Source organism: Tursiops truncatus, chromosome 2 (assembly GCF_011762595.2).
Source record: "Tursiops truncatus isolate mTurTru1 chromosome 2, mTurTru1.mat.Y, whole genome shotgun sequence".
In the NCBI taxonomy this organism is placed as follows: domain Eukaryota; kingdom Metazoa; phylum Chordata; class Mammalia; order Artiodactyla; family Delphinidae; genus Tursiops; species Tursiops truncatus.
In genome coordinates this window covers 110,262,975-110,277,942 of record NC_047035.1, presented here as the reverse complement: position 1 = coordinate 110,277,942, position 14,968 = coordinate 110,262,975, and the positions used below count along the sequence as shown (strand labels likewise).

General features: G+C 50.8%; 1 protein-coding gene across 1 annotated transcript in view; it reads left to right on the top strand.

Moving 5' to 3' along the window:
* The first annotated feature begins 4,593 nt into the window (after positions 1-4,593).
* The window catches only part of ITGA11 (integrin subunit alpha 11), a 124,697-nt gene continuing 114,322 nt past the window's right edge, over positions 4,594-14,968 (top strand). Inside the window, exon 1 of the mRNA XM_033851883.2 lies at positions 4,594-4,882. Within this exon, the coding sequence (XP_033707774.1) occupies positions 4,831-4,882 (52 nt within the window). The 5' untranslated portion in view covers positions 4,594-4,830. The remainder of the gene's footprint in view (positions 4,883-14,968) is intronic.

The following is a 14,968-nucleotide window of genomic DNA, read 5'->3' as shown; positions in this document are numbered from 1 at the left end:
TCCCAGGTGGCCAGGGATTGTCCTAGTTTTGACTCTGAAAGTCCAGCAACCCCAGAAACCCCTCAGTCCTAGGCAAACCAGGACAGTTGATTACCCTCGAGGTGAAAACACAGAGAACGGGCAAAAAGAGAGTGGTGCCCTCCAAAATGAAAGCAGGTTGGGCTGCCCCAAGTACTTGCCTGGAAGAAGAGTGTGTGAGTCCGAACTGAACCCGGCCTCTCATCAGTGCCCAGGAGCTGCTGGGTTCCTTGGAAGGGAATGGCATCTCCCCTACCTTTCCTTCCTAGAGAAGCCAGGACATCCCCAGAGGAGGGTGCTCAGACTGAGAGCATGAGAGTCAGAGGACCTGCCCACAGGGCTCTCTGGACTAACATTGCACGTGCACTCCTGGCCTGAAATACCTGCTTCCCCCATCCAGCTGTGATGCTATGATGAATTCTGAATATGCTACCAGAACACCTGGATTCTAATCCCAGTTCTGTCATGTGTGTGCTGTGGGATCTTGGGTGACTCCCTTGCTGCTTTGAACTTAGATTTCTAAAGCGGACTTAGTAACTACAAATTTTGTCTGTCCAGTATACTTTGTTATCCCCTTTTTTCTTTTTCCTTTAGGGAACTCCTCTCCTATAATATGTGGTCTTGGTGGGGCTGTCAGTCATACTGCCCTTCTCTTCCCAACTCCTCATGGTTGGGTGTGTGCCCCAGATGGGGCCAATTATAATACCATAGTCTCTAGACACTGATTGGTTCAGTGGTGGGCATGAACCAAAACCCTGAACTTTTCTGCTGGATCTAGTGGGGAAGGCTGTCTCTCTCCCTTTAGAATCTACAAAGTATAAGCTTGGGTCTGCTGGCTACATTTTTCTAGTAGACAGAGAAATCCTGTATGCTGCAGGAAAGGAGACCAGAGTGAAGCAAAACTAAGAGAAGACAGAGAGAAAAAGGCAAGTGTCTCATTTGGGACTCTTGATCCAGCCATACCTGCAGCAATCACCTTTGTACTTCCTATTTACATGAACTTATACATTCCCGTTTCTGCTTCAGTCAGTTTGTGTAGAGTTTCTGTTACTTGCAACTGAAAGAATCTTCACCAATATAATCTCTTTATCTATAAAAATGAATATAATTCCTTGCAGGACACATCTGACCCTCTTTATTATTATTGTTGTTGTTACTATTTTGTTATTATTAAATGAGATCACAGGTGTGAAAGAGATTTCAAAATTAGTAAAATATCATATACAGCCCTCATGCATTGCCGGTGGGAATGTAAAATGGTGCAGCCACTGTGGAAATAGTTTGGCAGTTCCTCAAATGATTAAACATAGAGTTACCATATGACCCAGAAATCCTACTCCTAGGGAACTATACCTGACATCTTGTAATAATCTGTAAGGGAAAATAATCTGAAAAAGAATAGATATATCTATATCTGTAGATAGATAGATGTAGATATAGCTGAATCACTTTGCTGTACACCTGAAACTAACACAACATTGTAAACCAACCATACTTCAATTTTAAAAAAAGAAAACATATGTCACACAAAAAGTAATACACAAATGTTCATAGCAGCATCATTCGTGATAGCCAAAAAAGTGGAAACAACCAAATATCCATCACCTGATGAGTGGATAAACAAAATGTGATAGAGCCATACAATGGAATGTTATTTGGCAATAAAAAGGAATGAAATACTGATATGCAACAATACGGATGAACCTTGAAAACATTATGCTAAGTGGTAGAAGCCGGACACAAAAGGCCACATATTGTATGATTCCGTTTACATGAACTGTCCAGAATAGACAAATCCATCCGGACAGAAAGTAGATTAGTGGTTGCCAGGGGCTTGAGTGAAGGAGTGGAGAGTGGCTACTAATGATTAGTTTCTTTTTAGGGTGATGAAAATGTTCTGAAATTAGTAGTAAGAGGGGCACAACCTTGGGAATATCCTAAAAAATGCTTAATTGCATGGTGAGTTATGGTACGTAAATTACATCTCAACAAAAAAATAAATAGGCTATGTACATATAAAGGATGATTTTTATTATTATTATTCAACTCAAAGCCCAGCTTCCATAGAGCCCTTCATCCAATTCTCTGAACTTCTCCAGACTGAATCTGCATTTTGCATGTGTTCCTCACACACTGCTGCCTTGTGTTATTTAAATAACGTTCAATAATCATTAAATAATAAATGATTTAAATGAATGATTAAATAACAAGGATTATGTCAATAAATACAAGGTTATATCTTTTTTGATTCATTATTGTAGAAAATTAATTTCTTTTTAAAAAATTTTATATTGAAGTATAGTTGATTAACAATGTGTTAGTTTCAGGTGTACATCAAAGTGATTGTTATACATATACATGTATCTATTCTTTTTCAAGCTCTTTCCCCATTTAGGTTATTACAGAATATTGAGCAGAGTTTCCTGTGCTATACAGCAGGTCCTTGTTGGGACGAGGTTTTGTCTTCTCAGCTTCTCTTGTGTGACTTGCAGAGCACAGGGGCACGGTAGGCACTTAAGTCTGGGTTGAAAGAATAAGTGAGGGCACACTTCTCCCCCTCCCCACCTTCCCGGATTATCCAAAGGCACCCATCATGTACTGAGGAGCCCCATGCCCCTGATGAGTACAATGTGAGTTAATGAATGGCAGAATTGCTACCTGAGGACCAGCACGCCCACTGCAGAGAGCCCCTTCAGCAAGCAGCATGCAGTCTCAGAGTGAGGTCCTCAGCCCACCTCCACAGCAGAGTGACCACAGTGCCCATCAGGACTCCCTGATCTTGGAGAAAATTCTTTGCAAGTGTTCCAGGCAATTCCCATACACTTGGACTTTGAGAACACTACGGAAAGTGTGAATTTGTATGAGGCGGCGAAGTGGTTTGCAGCCTGCTGGATAGCTGTTATCAGAATGCTCGAAGTTCAAAGCATCCTGACTCAAACTGGCTTAAACAATAAAGGGAACTCATTGGTCACGTAACTAGAAAGTCCTTGGGGGAGTGGACTGAGGGGGTGGCTTGATTCAGGGGACCAGCAAGACCCTCTTGGACTTGGTTTCTCCATTCTGTCATCCAGCATCTGCCTCATCCCAAGGCCAGATCTCCCTTCCCCACCCAGACCCCTATCAACTTCCAGACATACGTGATTCTTTGTCCCAGCCAGGGAAGGGACGTGGGGGTAAGAGAGGAGACACTTAGTTCGTTAGTTAATTCTAGTGGCTCTTTTAGAAGAGGAAGAATGCTTATTCCCAGAAAAACTTCTTCCTTGGTCATGTTGCCCTTTCTTAAACTATGGCCCGGGGATGGCAATACAGTGATTCATTTCAGCCTAAACCACATGCCTCCCCCAACACACGTGCGCGCGCACACACACACACACACACACACACACACACCAGAGATAGAATCAGCTTCCTCCAAAGACTGTGGCTGAATGGGAGAGGTGAGGATACCAGAATAAAAACCAGGGTAGCTAGCAAGAGGACAGAGATATCGGGGAGCCAGGCACAATGCCCACTACTATTCCTGCGTGAACCTGGGCCTTCTCAAAACCCAGTCCCCTCCTCTGGGAAACCTTCCAATCCCTCCCCCACTCTGTGCACCCACACACCACCTGCCCTCATCCACCTATCCATCCACCCACTTACTATGTTCCTGGGGTGTTAGGGGCTAAGTGCTCAGTGTGAGCCAGAGATTTCTACCCCAGTGGTGTTTTCAATCTGGGCAAGGAGAGAAAAGTTAATCAAATGATTACACTAGTTAATGTCTGGTTTCTTGAGTAAGTACAAGGAAAAAAAATGAGAGTTGTGGGGGAGAGAATGAGCTTGTGTCTGGGCACCTGACCTGCTAAGGATGCGGGGCTGGGGAGGGGGGCTTCATGGAAGGTTTTCCCGAGAAAGTGATGTGGGACTTCTGCTCTAGTTTTCACCACACAGGCCATCCTACCCTCTGCCTCAGCTGTCTCCCTTGCTAGAAAGGCCAGCCTCCACACCCATGGATTTTGGTCCAGGGCCTGATTTAAAGCTTATGCAACAAATGTGCATTGAATTTAATTGTCAGTGGTTAGAAGCGCTGGGAAGGAAGGTGGCTAGGTTCCAAAGAAGAGCTTCACTGTTATGGTAACAGTGGGCACAGGGTCCTCCTGCATGCTTTGGAATGCCTCAGGGGTGGGGGGTGGACAGCGTAGAGGTGGAAGGGGGATCTGCATTTATTCCAGGGCCAGGAGAAGCACTGTGGCCTTTACATTCCGAGCCCCAGGGTGCAGGAGAGCAGGGGGTTGTCTCAGAATGCAAGCTGAACGGACATCCACTCCCCTTGGCCAAGGGAGACCCGAGTCATGGCCCGTGTCCCTGAGTCACCTTAGGTACCCCTCTGAGCTCTCGGAAGCTCCTTCCTCTGGGACATGAGAATAGAAGCCACTCTTCCTGAACAGACTCTGAATTTGGTGGTAGTGGTTGTGTGGAGGCAGGCGCTCCACTGGTGAGGTGGTTCCCAGGAGCGGTTCTCTGGAATCTTCTCCTAAGGCAGAGGTGGGGTGGAGGCAGAAGGAGAGATCCGGAGCGGCGTCGAGGCCGCAGCCCGCCGCCTGCCCAGGTGGCAGAGGGGCCGCGACTGGCCCGCAGCCAGAGCCCAGCGGTGTCCGGGCGCCCCTCCCCGCCGCTCGAGCCCTCCCACTTCCTCTGAAGGAGCCGCGGCTGTCAGGGAGCCGGGCGCCGCGCGCAGTGCAGGCTCGGGGCGCCTCGCAGAGGAGGCTGTCGCTCTGGCTCGCCGCCCCCCGCCGCTGTTCCGCACCGCGCCCCGCCGCCGCGCCGCGGACCATGTACCTGACCAGGGGCCTCCTGGTGGCGTGGGCCCTCAGCCTGTGGCCAGGTACGTGCCCCCTTATACCCCCCCCACCCCTCCGCCTCCGGGAGCCCCTCCCTGACCCGCCGAGGCCTGGGATACAGCTGCCAGGAGCCGGTCGCGGTGAGCTCCCAGGGTCCGACCTCGGCGGCTCTCGGGGACGTGGGTCCCCCGGGAACTGGCTGCAGTCGAGCGACTCCGCCAAGTTCCGCGCTAGAGGGAGGCGCGCGGAGGCGGCCAGAGGCCGGGACTTTGGTGGAGTTGAAGAGACTCGAGTTGAAAAGCGCCGAGGGCTGGTGGCCCCGCCGGGCGCCCTGCTTACCTCCAAGCGCCCCGCCGAGCTTTCCGCGCCGCCGCGGGGGTCACTCGCGGTCCCGGGAGCGCCGAGGACGCGCGTCCTGAGCGAGGGAAGGGGTCAGGGCGCCTGGAGAAAGCATCCCTAAGAGTGGAGAGCCTGCTGCGGCGGTCCCAGGGAAGGGGGTGTGCTGGGGGAGAGCCGGGAGCCAAGAGCCGCCCAGGGTCCCTCGGGCCGGAACGGAGCGCAGCCTTGAGGCGGTCGGCGCCCAGGCTCTGGTGAGCCGTCGCGGGCCTAGCGGAAGGCTGCGGAGAGCAGCTCGGCAGTCCAGGGCTCCCGAAAACATTACCTGACCCTCGAGATAGGGACGGGGCATCGCCCCCCAGCCCGCGCTCAGAACTGTGCGCTCATTCAATAATGCGGGGGATTCCGCCATCGCTGAGACGTGCGCCGCCGCCTAATGCACTCCAGGTGTCGCGGCGCGGCGGGGACCCCGGGCCGGCGGGGCGGGCGGCCCGGAGCGAGAGGCCAGCCCTGGGCTATCCTCACTGGGGCACCCGGCCCGGGAGTCCCCACACTCCGAGTTCCGGCGGGACCCGCCACTTGGTGGCGGCGGCCAGAGGCGCTGTTCTACGGATCGGGAAAGCTTGCGGGACCCCTCCTTGCCGTGGCCGAGTGCTCTGGCGGGGACCAGCACCTCGGAAACTGGCCGAAGGGCCTAGCCTCCCCTTCTGCGTGGGTTCCAGGACTGGGCTGGGGCCAGTAGTAGGAGTCAGATGCGGTGGCAGGGGGAGAGGCGCCCTCAAAGAGCACAGGTGGAGATCCCCCAGCCCAAGCAAGCTCACCCAGTCCAGGGGTACTACGGGAAACAAGTGCACCCAGCGTCGGTCTGTAGTGGAGCTTCTGGGAGGGCCTGTAGTTGAAAGGGGCTGTGCTGGTGGGGTTCAGTTCAGATCGTAGAGTCACAACTGAAAACAAACATTGATGCTTTAAGTTGGGGAGGAGAGAGCGTTGGGGACAGTGGGGGAAGAGCTGCGACCAGGCCAGCATATATCTAGAAACCGGCTGCCGGAGGAGGTGATGAAGCCCTCTCTAGGTCATGTAGGCAAGAGGGGGAACTCTAGGAACTGCCTTCAAATCACTAGGAGACCCAGCCATAGAAAAAGGGAATGCACTCCTGTGTGACCCCAGATATGTGGCCCCACCAGAACTTGAGTTGAAGTGGCTGCTTTAGGGGCTAGAGACAGTCCAGACCTCAAGGGGCAAAAGCTTTGAAATCAGACCTGCCTTCCCATTCTGGCTTTGCTGCCCACTAGCCGTACAGCCGTAGGCGTGTTATGCAATCTCTACAACAGGTATCCTCCTCTGTGAATGGAAATAGATATTCTGAGACCATAAAGCTGTTGGCATGATTAAGTCAGGCTGACCCTGTAAGAAAAGTTCTTAACACAAGGCTTGGTACACAGTAGGGCTGAATCGGTGGTTGATAATGATAAAGCAGGGATGGAGGGGGGTAAGGGCATGCAGTGAAGGACAGGGACAGGATTTGTGACTCAGAGCTCCCTTCATATGGAGAAAACCACTCCTGAGTTATGTCTGGTCAGTCTGAGCTCTTGAAATATGGGATTCATTAAACATATCAATCAGTGTTGGAACAACATCTGCCTGCAAGGAACTGGGGGTGGGGCCCAAGCACGTATGCAGTCAGGGCCCTGCCTGTAGCTGAGAACAAGGTGAGACCAGGGAAAGCTAAATAGAAGCGCTGGGGAGTGAATGACACAGAGAAGCTAAGGGCTGCAATTCGAACAGGAGAAGTTCAGTTCCGCTTGAATAAGGCTTCCTGCAGGAGGAGATAGCATTTGGACTGGGCCTTAAAGGAGTGTGTAGAGTGTGGCTAGACCTTAAAGTGGGACTGTTTGTACATTAGAGTGTTATTTCCTGGAACTACAGTAGTTAAAGAACAAAAAGATGAATATTTGAAAACCACAAAGATGACTGTGGTCAGTAGTGACTCTGGAGATTAGAAGGGTCACAGAGGTCATTGGGTCCATTCCCCCAGCTCCAGAGCAGGACTGATGTTGATGTCTCATCTGTGCATCACATGGATTCAACGTGAGGATTATCAGGAAGCTTGCCTACTGGTGATGGCACAGTTTGGCTGGGCAGGGACTTGTCACAGGCCACGTTGGTGGGGGAGTCCTCATTAAGGCCATTATGAGTTCAGTGCCTTGATCTTTCCAGAGCTTCTGCTGCAGGCTGTGAAGGGTGATGAGATGGGCAGAACTATCAAGAAAGCCAGAAAAAAAGTAGACAGGTCCAAAGACTTTTATAGCTGACGTTCAGAGAGAACAGACCCATTGATCAGAACTTGCCTATTGTAATGCATATGATTAGGAAAAAGAATATATATATGTATAACTGAGTCACTTTGCTGTACAGCAGAAATTAAACACAGCATTGTAAATCAACTATACTTCAATAAAATTTTTAAAAATAAAATAAAAGTGAAATCCTCCCAGTTTGGAAGCAGAAAAAAAACCTCAGTCTTTACTGAGCTCTTGTTACCTGACAGGTGACATAAAGACACATAGGGAGATCAGACAGAGCGTGGTTGTGAAGGCCCTGGGGTTTCACTGCCTGGGATGGGTCTGGCCTCTGCTAATTGGGACTCTGTTTCCTTGGCAAGTTACCAGCCAGCTCTGTGCCTCAGTTTTCTCATCTGCAAAATGGGGATGATAACAATAGAACTTAAAGACTATCCAAAGATTTATGATGTACATAAAGTACTTGGAAAATTGCAGGCACATATTGAGCATTTAGGAGTTTGTCTTTCTTCTCCATCATCATCATCATCATTGCTCATTACTGGCCATTGAGTAAGGGATCTAAGTAAGGATGCAGAGATGTAACCTTCATACTTCATACTCATAAATAAACCTAAACTTTCCTAACCCCTTCTCCCAAAGGCCTGGCCCAAAATCTTGGTCATAATGGGAACTCAGGGTTTTTTGTTTTTGTTTTTGTTTTTGCCATTGAGGCTGTCTTGAAGTCAGTATGATCCTGGCATGAGTGTTTTGTGTCGTTGGAGAGAAGAACCATACCACTCCCTTGTGTGTCCTTGTGGGTGGGGGTCTTATTCAGCAGAAAAACCTTGTATGGAAAAGGCACAGTACTGGGCACCACAGGTGTGCAAAGACTAAAAAGATCCAAGTCCTGCTCTCCAGCTTGGGAAGAGCAGGGAAGGAGATAAAGTTTGTCACTTTGCCTCCCCAGTGCCCGCCCTGCTGGGAGCTTGTCAGCCAAGCCTGTCAGCCACCATCAGCCGTGGAGCTTCTGGACCCTTGCACGGGCAGACCCTGGGGGCCCTAACGAGATGAAAGTGGAATATGACCCTCTTTCTTCTTATTCACCATGCCCCTATCTCTACCCTGCAGTGGATCCCCCAGAGATGGGATGTCTATCCCCTCAGCTAGACATCCTCATTTTTCCCAGCCCACCCACAGGGCTGTGGGTCCTTGAGAAACTCAGACAGCAGCTCACCTTCATTTTGCCCTCTGTGAACCTCTTTGTCTCCCCTCCTGCAGTGACAGCTTCCTCCAGCAGCAGGGACTTCCCTTCCATCCTCTCCCCTCATTGCTTAGGACGGAACTATGGTCTTAGCTGGCCTAGCTTGGCTCTTGCTGTATAGAAGGGAGTTTTTGGAGAATTAAAAAGCCCTCTTTTCTCTCCTTAATGCCTGACTTTGGAGATTCTTGTCTCACTACAGGCTTCCAGATCTTACTTACATTGTTCTATTGCAGTTGCAAAGAGAAAGGATCCATCACAATCCTCCCCAGGTAGTGACAGCCTCTGGCCCGCTCAGGGAGGGTCAGCTACAAAACAAGCTTTAAACATGCACTAACACATTCCAAAAACGGTGTCTCGTCTGGCCCTCATAGCTTAATGCCCCTATCCCAACACCACCAAACCGTGGGCTACCCTCAGGAATTCATAGCCATTTGAAACTATTTTTCCAAAACGATTATGAGCTCCGAAGTCACCCACACGCCCTCAGTGTGGAGTGCTTGCTCTAGAGAGCTGTGGTCCAGGAAGGAGGGTCCCCATCCCCCAACATGTAAATCCTGAGTGTACCAATTCTTAGTTGAGAGCCCAGAAGGTTACCAGCCAGGGGAGAAGGGGAGGAGACTGGAGTCAGTCATCTCGTAAGCCAAAAATAAATAAGCTCCCCCAAAATTCCATGAAGGGTTTTCATACTCTGTACTTATGACCTTCACGAGATGAATAAAATTCCTCCTGGAGGAAGACGTCAGTGTGGTCAAACATGCCCCCATCTCTACCCCCACCGCCTCTATCCCAAACTTCCTCCACCTTCGAGCTTACTGAGCTGGAGTGATGATCATTACGTGTGTGGCCTGGGAGCCCAACTGGATTCAAATCCTTTCTGCTTGGGTGACCCTGGATAAGTCCCTCTGGGCCTCATTTCCTCATCTGTAAAATGGGTAGAATAACGACTTCACAGGCTGATGTGTGCTTTAGATGATCTCTACGTGGTTCACTCATATCAAGTGTTTGGAACAGCATCTGGCACCCAGTAAGCCCTCAGTGCCTGATACCAGGCACTGCGTCAAGCATTTTCTCACATCTCAGCTAGGCCTCGCTATGGAAGTCACTACAGCAATCACCAGGTTACACGTGAGAAGTTAAATGGTTCATCCAGGGTCATGCTGACTGAGTAAGAGACGATGTTTGGTGTTTGCCCTTAATCCACGCATAATGTCTCTTCAGGAGGGCACAGAAAGATGAATAAGATGCCCTGCTAGAAGATACTGTCTTCAGGGAAAATGAGATCTGTACGCAAATGGCCATCCTCACGTGGGCACGGGTCCAGGAGAAGCAGCTCTCTCCTTCAGACTCAGCTAGACAGCGATTTCCCACTCAAGGTGCTGGCTTGGTGAGAAGTGGTCCTCACGCCCTGCCTTTTAATACGGGAGCCTCTCTCCCTCACTTGCCTCCCTGCTCGGGGCCGAGTGGGGCTCTACCATCTGCCCCCAAGTCCCAATATTCTGGGCCACTCTGACTGTCTCTCCAACCTCCTCAGGGTCTAGGCTGGGCATTGCTCTCCTCCCTTCCCTGCCTCTGCTTCCCCTAATCAAAACCTGCTCTGAGCTCCAGGCCTAACGAGTTAATTCATGCTGCACAACACTAATGAGTGATGACAGCTTCATGTGTCCTTCAGAGTGATTTGCATTTTAACTGGGCTGTGCCTTGAGCCAAAGGATCGAGGGGCTAATGATGGAATTTCAGGTGCCAGGACCTGAAATGGGTGAGACCAAAAAGTTGAGGCAAGGGACCTGCCTGGCCTGGTTCGGCCCCTTACCCCACTACTCCATCGCCGATCAGATGGGTTCCACCTGGGCCCTTGTGATGATGGACGGCATCCTGTAACATAGAAGAAGCCAGTCTGTGGCTTGGGTGATGCTGCCCTAAAGCGGGCAGAGGTTTTTCCACGTGGCATGTGGGGTGAGTTAGGCAAGTTGCTATAGCAGTGTGCTCCAGGATTCCAAACAGGATGACACAGAGAAGGGGCTCCTGCCTCCGTAGCTGGGGCTGACAGCTTTCTTCCCCCAGCGGCATCACCCAGCTGGGCCAGGCTACAGGAATCCTGACCCTGCAGATTTCCAGGACCTGTTTCTTTGCAGACTGGGCCTCAAGAAGGCCATGGAAAAACCATGAAATGAGTAAGTGGATGCAGCTCCCAACAGTCTGCAAAGAGCGCTCCCGGGTATTTGTTCTGTCAGTCAGAATAGGCCAGGTGAGGTCAGAGGTCCTGTCGAGGCTGGTAGGTCCATTAGATAGAGGGGGAAACTGAGGCTTTTCAAAGTGAAATGATTTCCTGTGATTTCCCCAAGATCACATAGGAATTCAGGGACAGATCTTCTGGCCAAAGATGAGATTAGAAACCTAGTTTGCTACACTCGTCAGAGGAACTTAAGGAGCAAGCAGTGCTTCGGCCAAAGGAATGAAGTTCTAATGGTAGGTTTTCTACATCTGTGGCAGGCAGGTAGGACAAGATCATTGAAATCATTCTCTGTAGACCCCTGGGGGTGTCTGCAGTCTCCACCGCCTGTCCTTTCTGTCTTGCCCATCCCCAGGCCCTCAGACTACTGCTTTCTCCTACTGCCAGGAAGAAGACCACAAAGTGAGGTCCATCTCCTCTCCTTCTACTGGAATTGCTCTTTTCCTGGAGCTCATAGCCTCTCATATTTGGTGACTGGTGGCAACCATAAGGTCCCATAAATAGTATGTAGACAGAGCTCTTCTCTGAGTTTATTCCCACCACTTACCACATATGCAGGATCAGCTACATAATCTGTGGGGCCCAGTGTGAAATGAAAATACAGGGCTCCTTGTTTAAAGACTATTAAGAGTTTCAAGGTGGCCATGGCAGAGCATGAAACCAAGCGGGGGCCCTTCTGAGTGTGGGGCTGAGCAACTGCTCACAGAGTTCTCCCTGCAGGCTTGTGAGTTGGCAAGGAAGGCGCCAGGATCCCTCTTGACACATGAAGAAACTGTGTGGCTCGTCCATTTGGCCAGTATGTACTGAGCACCCACTAAATCTCAGGCATCTCCAGGTTCTGGAAATTCCAAATCAGATGAGGCTCAGCCTCTGTGAGGGCAGGAAGGCACAGATCACACATGGACTGCAGGGCCCATGCAAAGTGCTGGTGTCCGTAGATGCCGGGGTGTCCATAGAGCAGTTCTGAAGGCACACAGCCAGGGCTGTGGAATGATTTTTAAGCCATGGAATTCAGAAGATGCTTCTGTCTCCAGTTACTGCCTCAAGACCCCTTTGAGAACCTTTGGGGGCGACCTTCAAGCATTTGATGCTGGGCTCTGGAATAGCCCTCTTGGCGAAAGCAAGAAGCCAGAACTTGCAATGCTGGCCTTTCCACAGCCACGGGTATTGGTGCTGCCGTGGTCCTGCTGGGCTACTCCTTCTAAATAGGGGGTCACTCCTCGGGTTCTTTACCTGCCCACTTCAGCCTCCCCTCCTGGTCTGCAGACAATCAGCAAGTCCAGTGGTCCTCATTCATGGGTGAACAAGAGAATTATGGTATAAAACAAAACTCTTCACTGACCCCACCAGAGCACACCACCACTCTCCATGATGGAGCCTGGCCTTGGCTTTTTTTGTGTGTGTGTGGTACGCAGACCTCTCGCTGCTGTGGCCCCTCCCGCCGCAGAGCACAGGCTCCGGACGCGCAGGCTCAGCGGCCATGGCTCACGGGCCCAGCCGCTCGGCGGCATGTGGGATCCTCCCGGACCGGGGCACGAACCCGTGTCCCCTGCATCGGCAGGCGGACTCTCAACCACTGCGCCACCAGGGAAGCCCAGCCTTGGCATTTTTTAAAGCTCCCCAGTAATTCTAATGGGTAGCCAAGGCTGAGACTCACCGGTGTCATCTAAACCCAATCCCCAGTCAAGCAGAAGAGAAAACACTGTCCAGGGAAGGGAAATGACTTTCTCAGGGTCACAAACAGTCAGTGGTGAAACCAAGATGTAACCACTTGTCCTGCTTCCCAGGTTTCCAGCCCACCTCTCCAGCCTGCAGTTTCACAGGATTCATAGCCAGCCTGGGCTGGAGACACAGCGTGGAATCAGAGTTTGAGAGGCTGAGGCACAAGGGGGAATTTGAGATGGGAGTTGGTATTTGGAGGGTTATTAATTTAGTGACCTTGTCTGTGTCCCCCACAAGGCCATAAGCTGTTGATCACTGTGTGGCCCCAGGTGGGACAGAGGAAAGCCAGAGAGGGGCTATGGGGACACCAGTTTAGCTGAGGATCCTGGTCAGAACTGCTCACAGACAGATGGACTGGCATGGCAGGAGGTGTCCAGCAGGGGTTAAACAGAGCCGATCAGGGTCATTCCAACCCTGCGATTCTGGGCCCCACTGAAGCTGTTGTGAGTGTTCAGGTGAAGGAAGCACCTGACTCAGGACGGGGACTGTTAAAGAGAAGCCCAGGTCGGGTGGGGAAGGGATGCTCCATCAGGAAAAAGAGGACAGGCTTGCCTGGGAGAGGCAGAGCAGGAAGCCCCTGGGACCAGCCTGAGGCCCAAACTCCCTCCTGCCCCCTTCCACCCAGACCTTCCTCTATAGCAGACAAAGTGAGGCTAAAACACAAACTGAGTGTGTAGTCACTTCCCCTGCTTAAAACCCTCAGTGGCTCCCTATTGCCTTAGGTTGAGTCCAGCCTCTTTAATAGAGCTCACCAGACCCTGAATAGCCTGCACTCAGGACTCCCCTCTAGCAGCACCATGTGCATGGGCACGTCTACACCCCTATGGCAGCTCCACTAAACTGAGCTTCTTAGTGTCTCAAACGCACCAGCTGTCTCTGTCCTTCACTCACATTGTTCCCTATATCCCATTCGACCCCCTCCTTTCTCCTGGCTGTCTCTCACTTATTCTTCAGGTCTTCCTCCCGAAAGCCTCACCTGACTCAGTCAGACCTTGGATCAGTTACTTTTGTGATCTCAAGATGCCTATACTTCTTACAGTGTTATACCCCATACACAACACGGTATTATAATAGTCTGGACAGCTTTGCCCACTGGACTGGAGCAGGGACCACATCTCCTATCAGTCTCTGTATTGCCAGCTCTCCCACAGTGCCAGACGTAGTACTGCTCAAATAATATGTGTTGAATGAATGTAAGAACTGTCTAAGTCAACAGAAAGGTATTTAAGGGCAAGATAGATGTCTCATGTTTCTTTGCAGATGCACCGCCAAGAGGTCCCAACACAGTGGCCTGTATTAGGTGCTGTGCTAGGGGCTCTGAGGGATAAAAGTCAAGAGATAAGTCCTGTCCTTCAAAGAGTTTATGGTCTAGTAGGAGAGAGATCTTTGGATAAATAACTAATACAGGGCTTCCCTGGTGGCGCAGTGGTTGAGAATCCACCTGCCAATGCAGGGGACACGGGTTCGAGCCCTGGGCCGGGAAGATCCCACATGCCGCGGAGCAACTAAGCCCGTGTGCCACAACTACTGAGCCTGCGCTCTAGAGCCTGTGAGCCACAACTACTGAGCCTGCGCTCTAGAGCCCGTGAGCCACAACTACTGAGCCCACGTGCCACACCTACTGAAGCCCGTGCACCTAGAGCCTGTGCTCCGCAACAAGAGAAGCCACCGCAATGAGAAGCCCGCACACCGCAACGAAGAATAGCCCCCGCTCGCCACAGCTAGAGAAAGCCCGCGCACAGCAACGAAGACCCAATGCAGCCAAAAAAAATAAAATAAAATAAAATAACTAATACAAGGGAGGAAGTAATAAAAGCTGTAAGAGAGCTACAGATAAAAGACTCTGGAATTTGAGAGGTGAAAAAGAGATGATTTGTAACTGCAAGAAGAGCAGAGAATATATCTGGAGAACAGCCTGATGTTTGGTTGGCAGGATGCTGGAGTATGTGCAGAACTGCAAGAATGGAACATGGGCTGAGGCCACCGAGAGAGGACCGAATGCCAACTAAGGCATTTGGATATAGCAGATGGGAGCCACTGAAGGTTTTTGAGGGAGGGTAGAGCATGTTCTAATGTATGTTTTGAGAAGCTCCTTGGTGGGGCGGGGAGGGGGATATGGGTGTAGGTTGAATGTGACAGGACAACAACTAGAAGCAAGTGGATTGCTCAGATGGCTACTGCAGCAACCCAGGCAGGAGGATGCCAGAGCCTGATGTAAAGGTGGTGAGAGGAGAGAGGAAGAGGGAACCTGTGAGGGGCAGAATGGAACATCCTTGGTCAGGGAAGGAAAAGGAGAGAA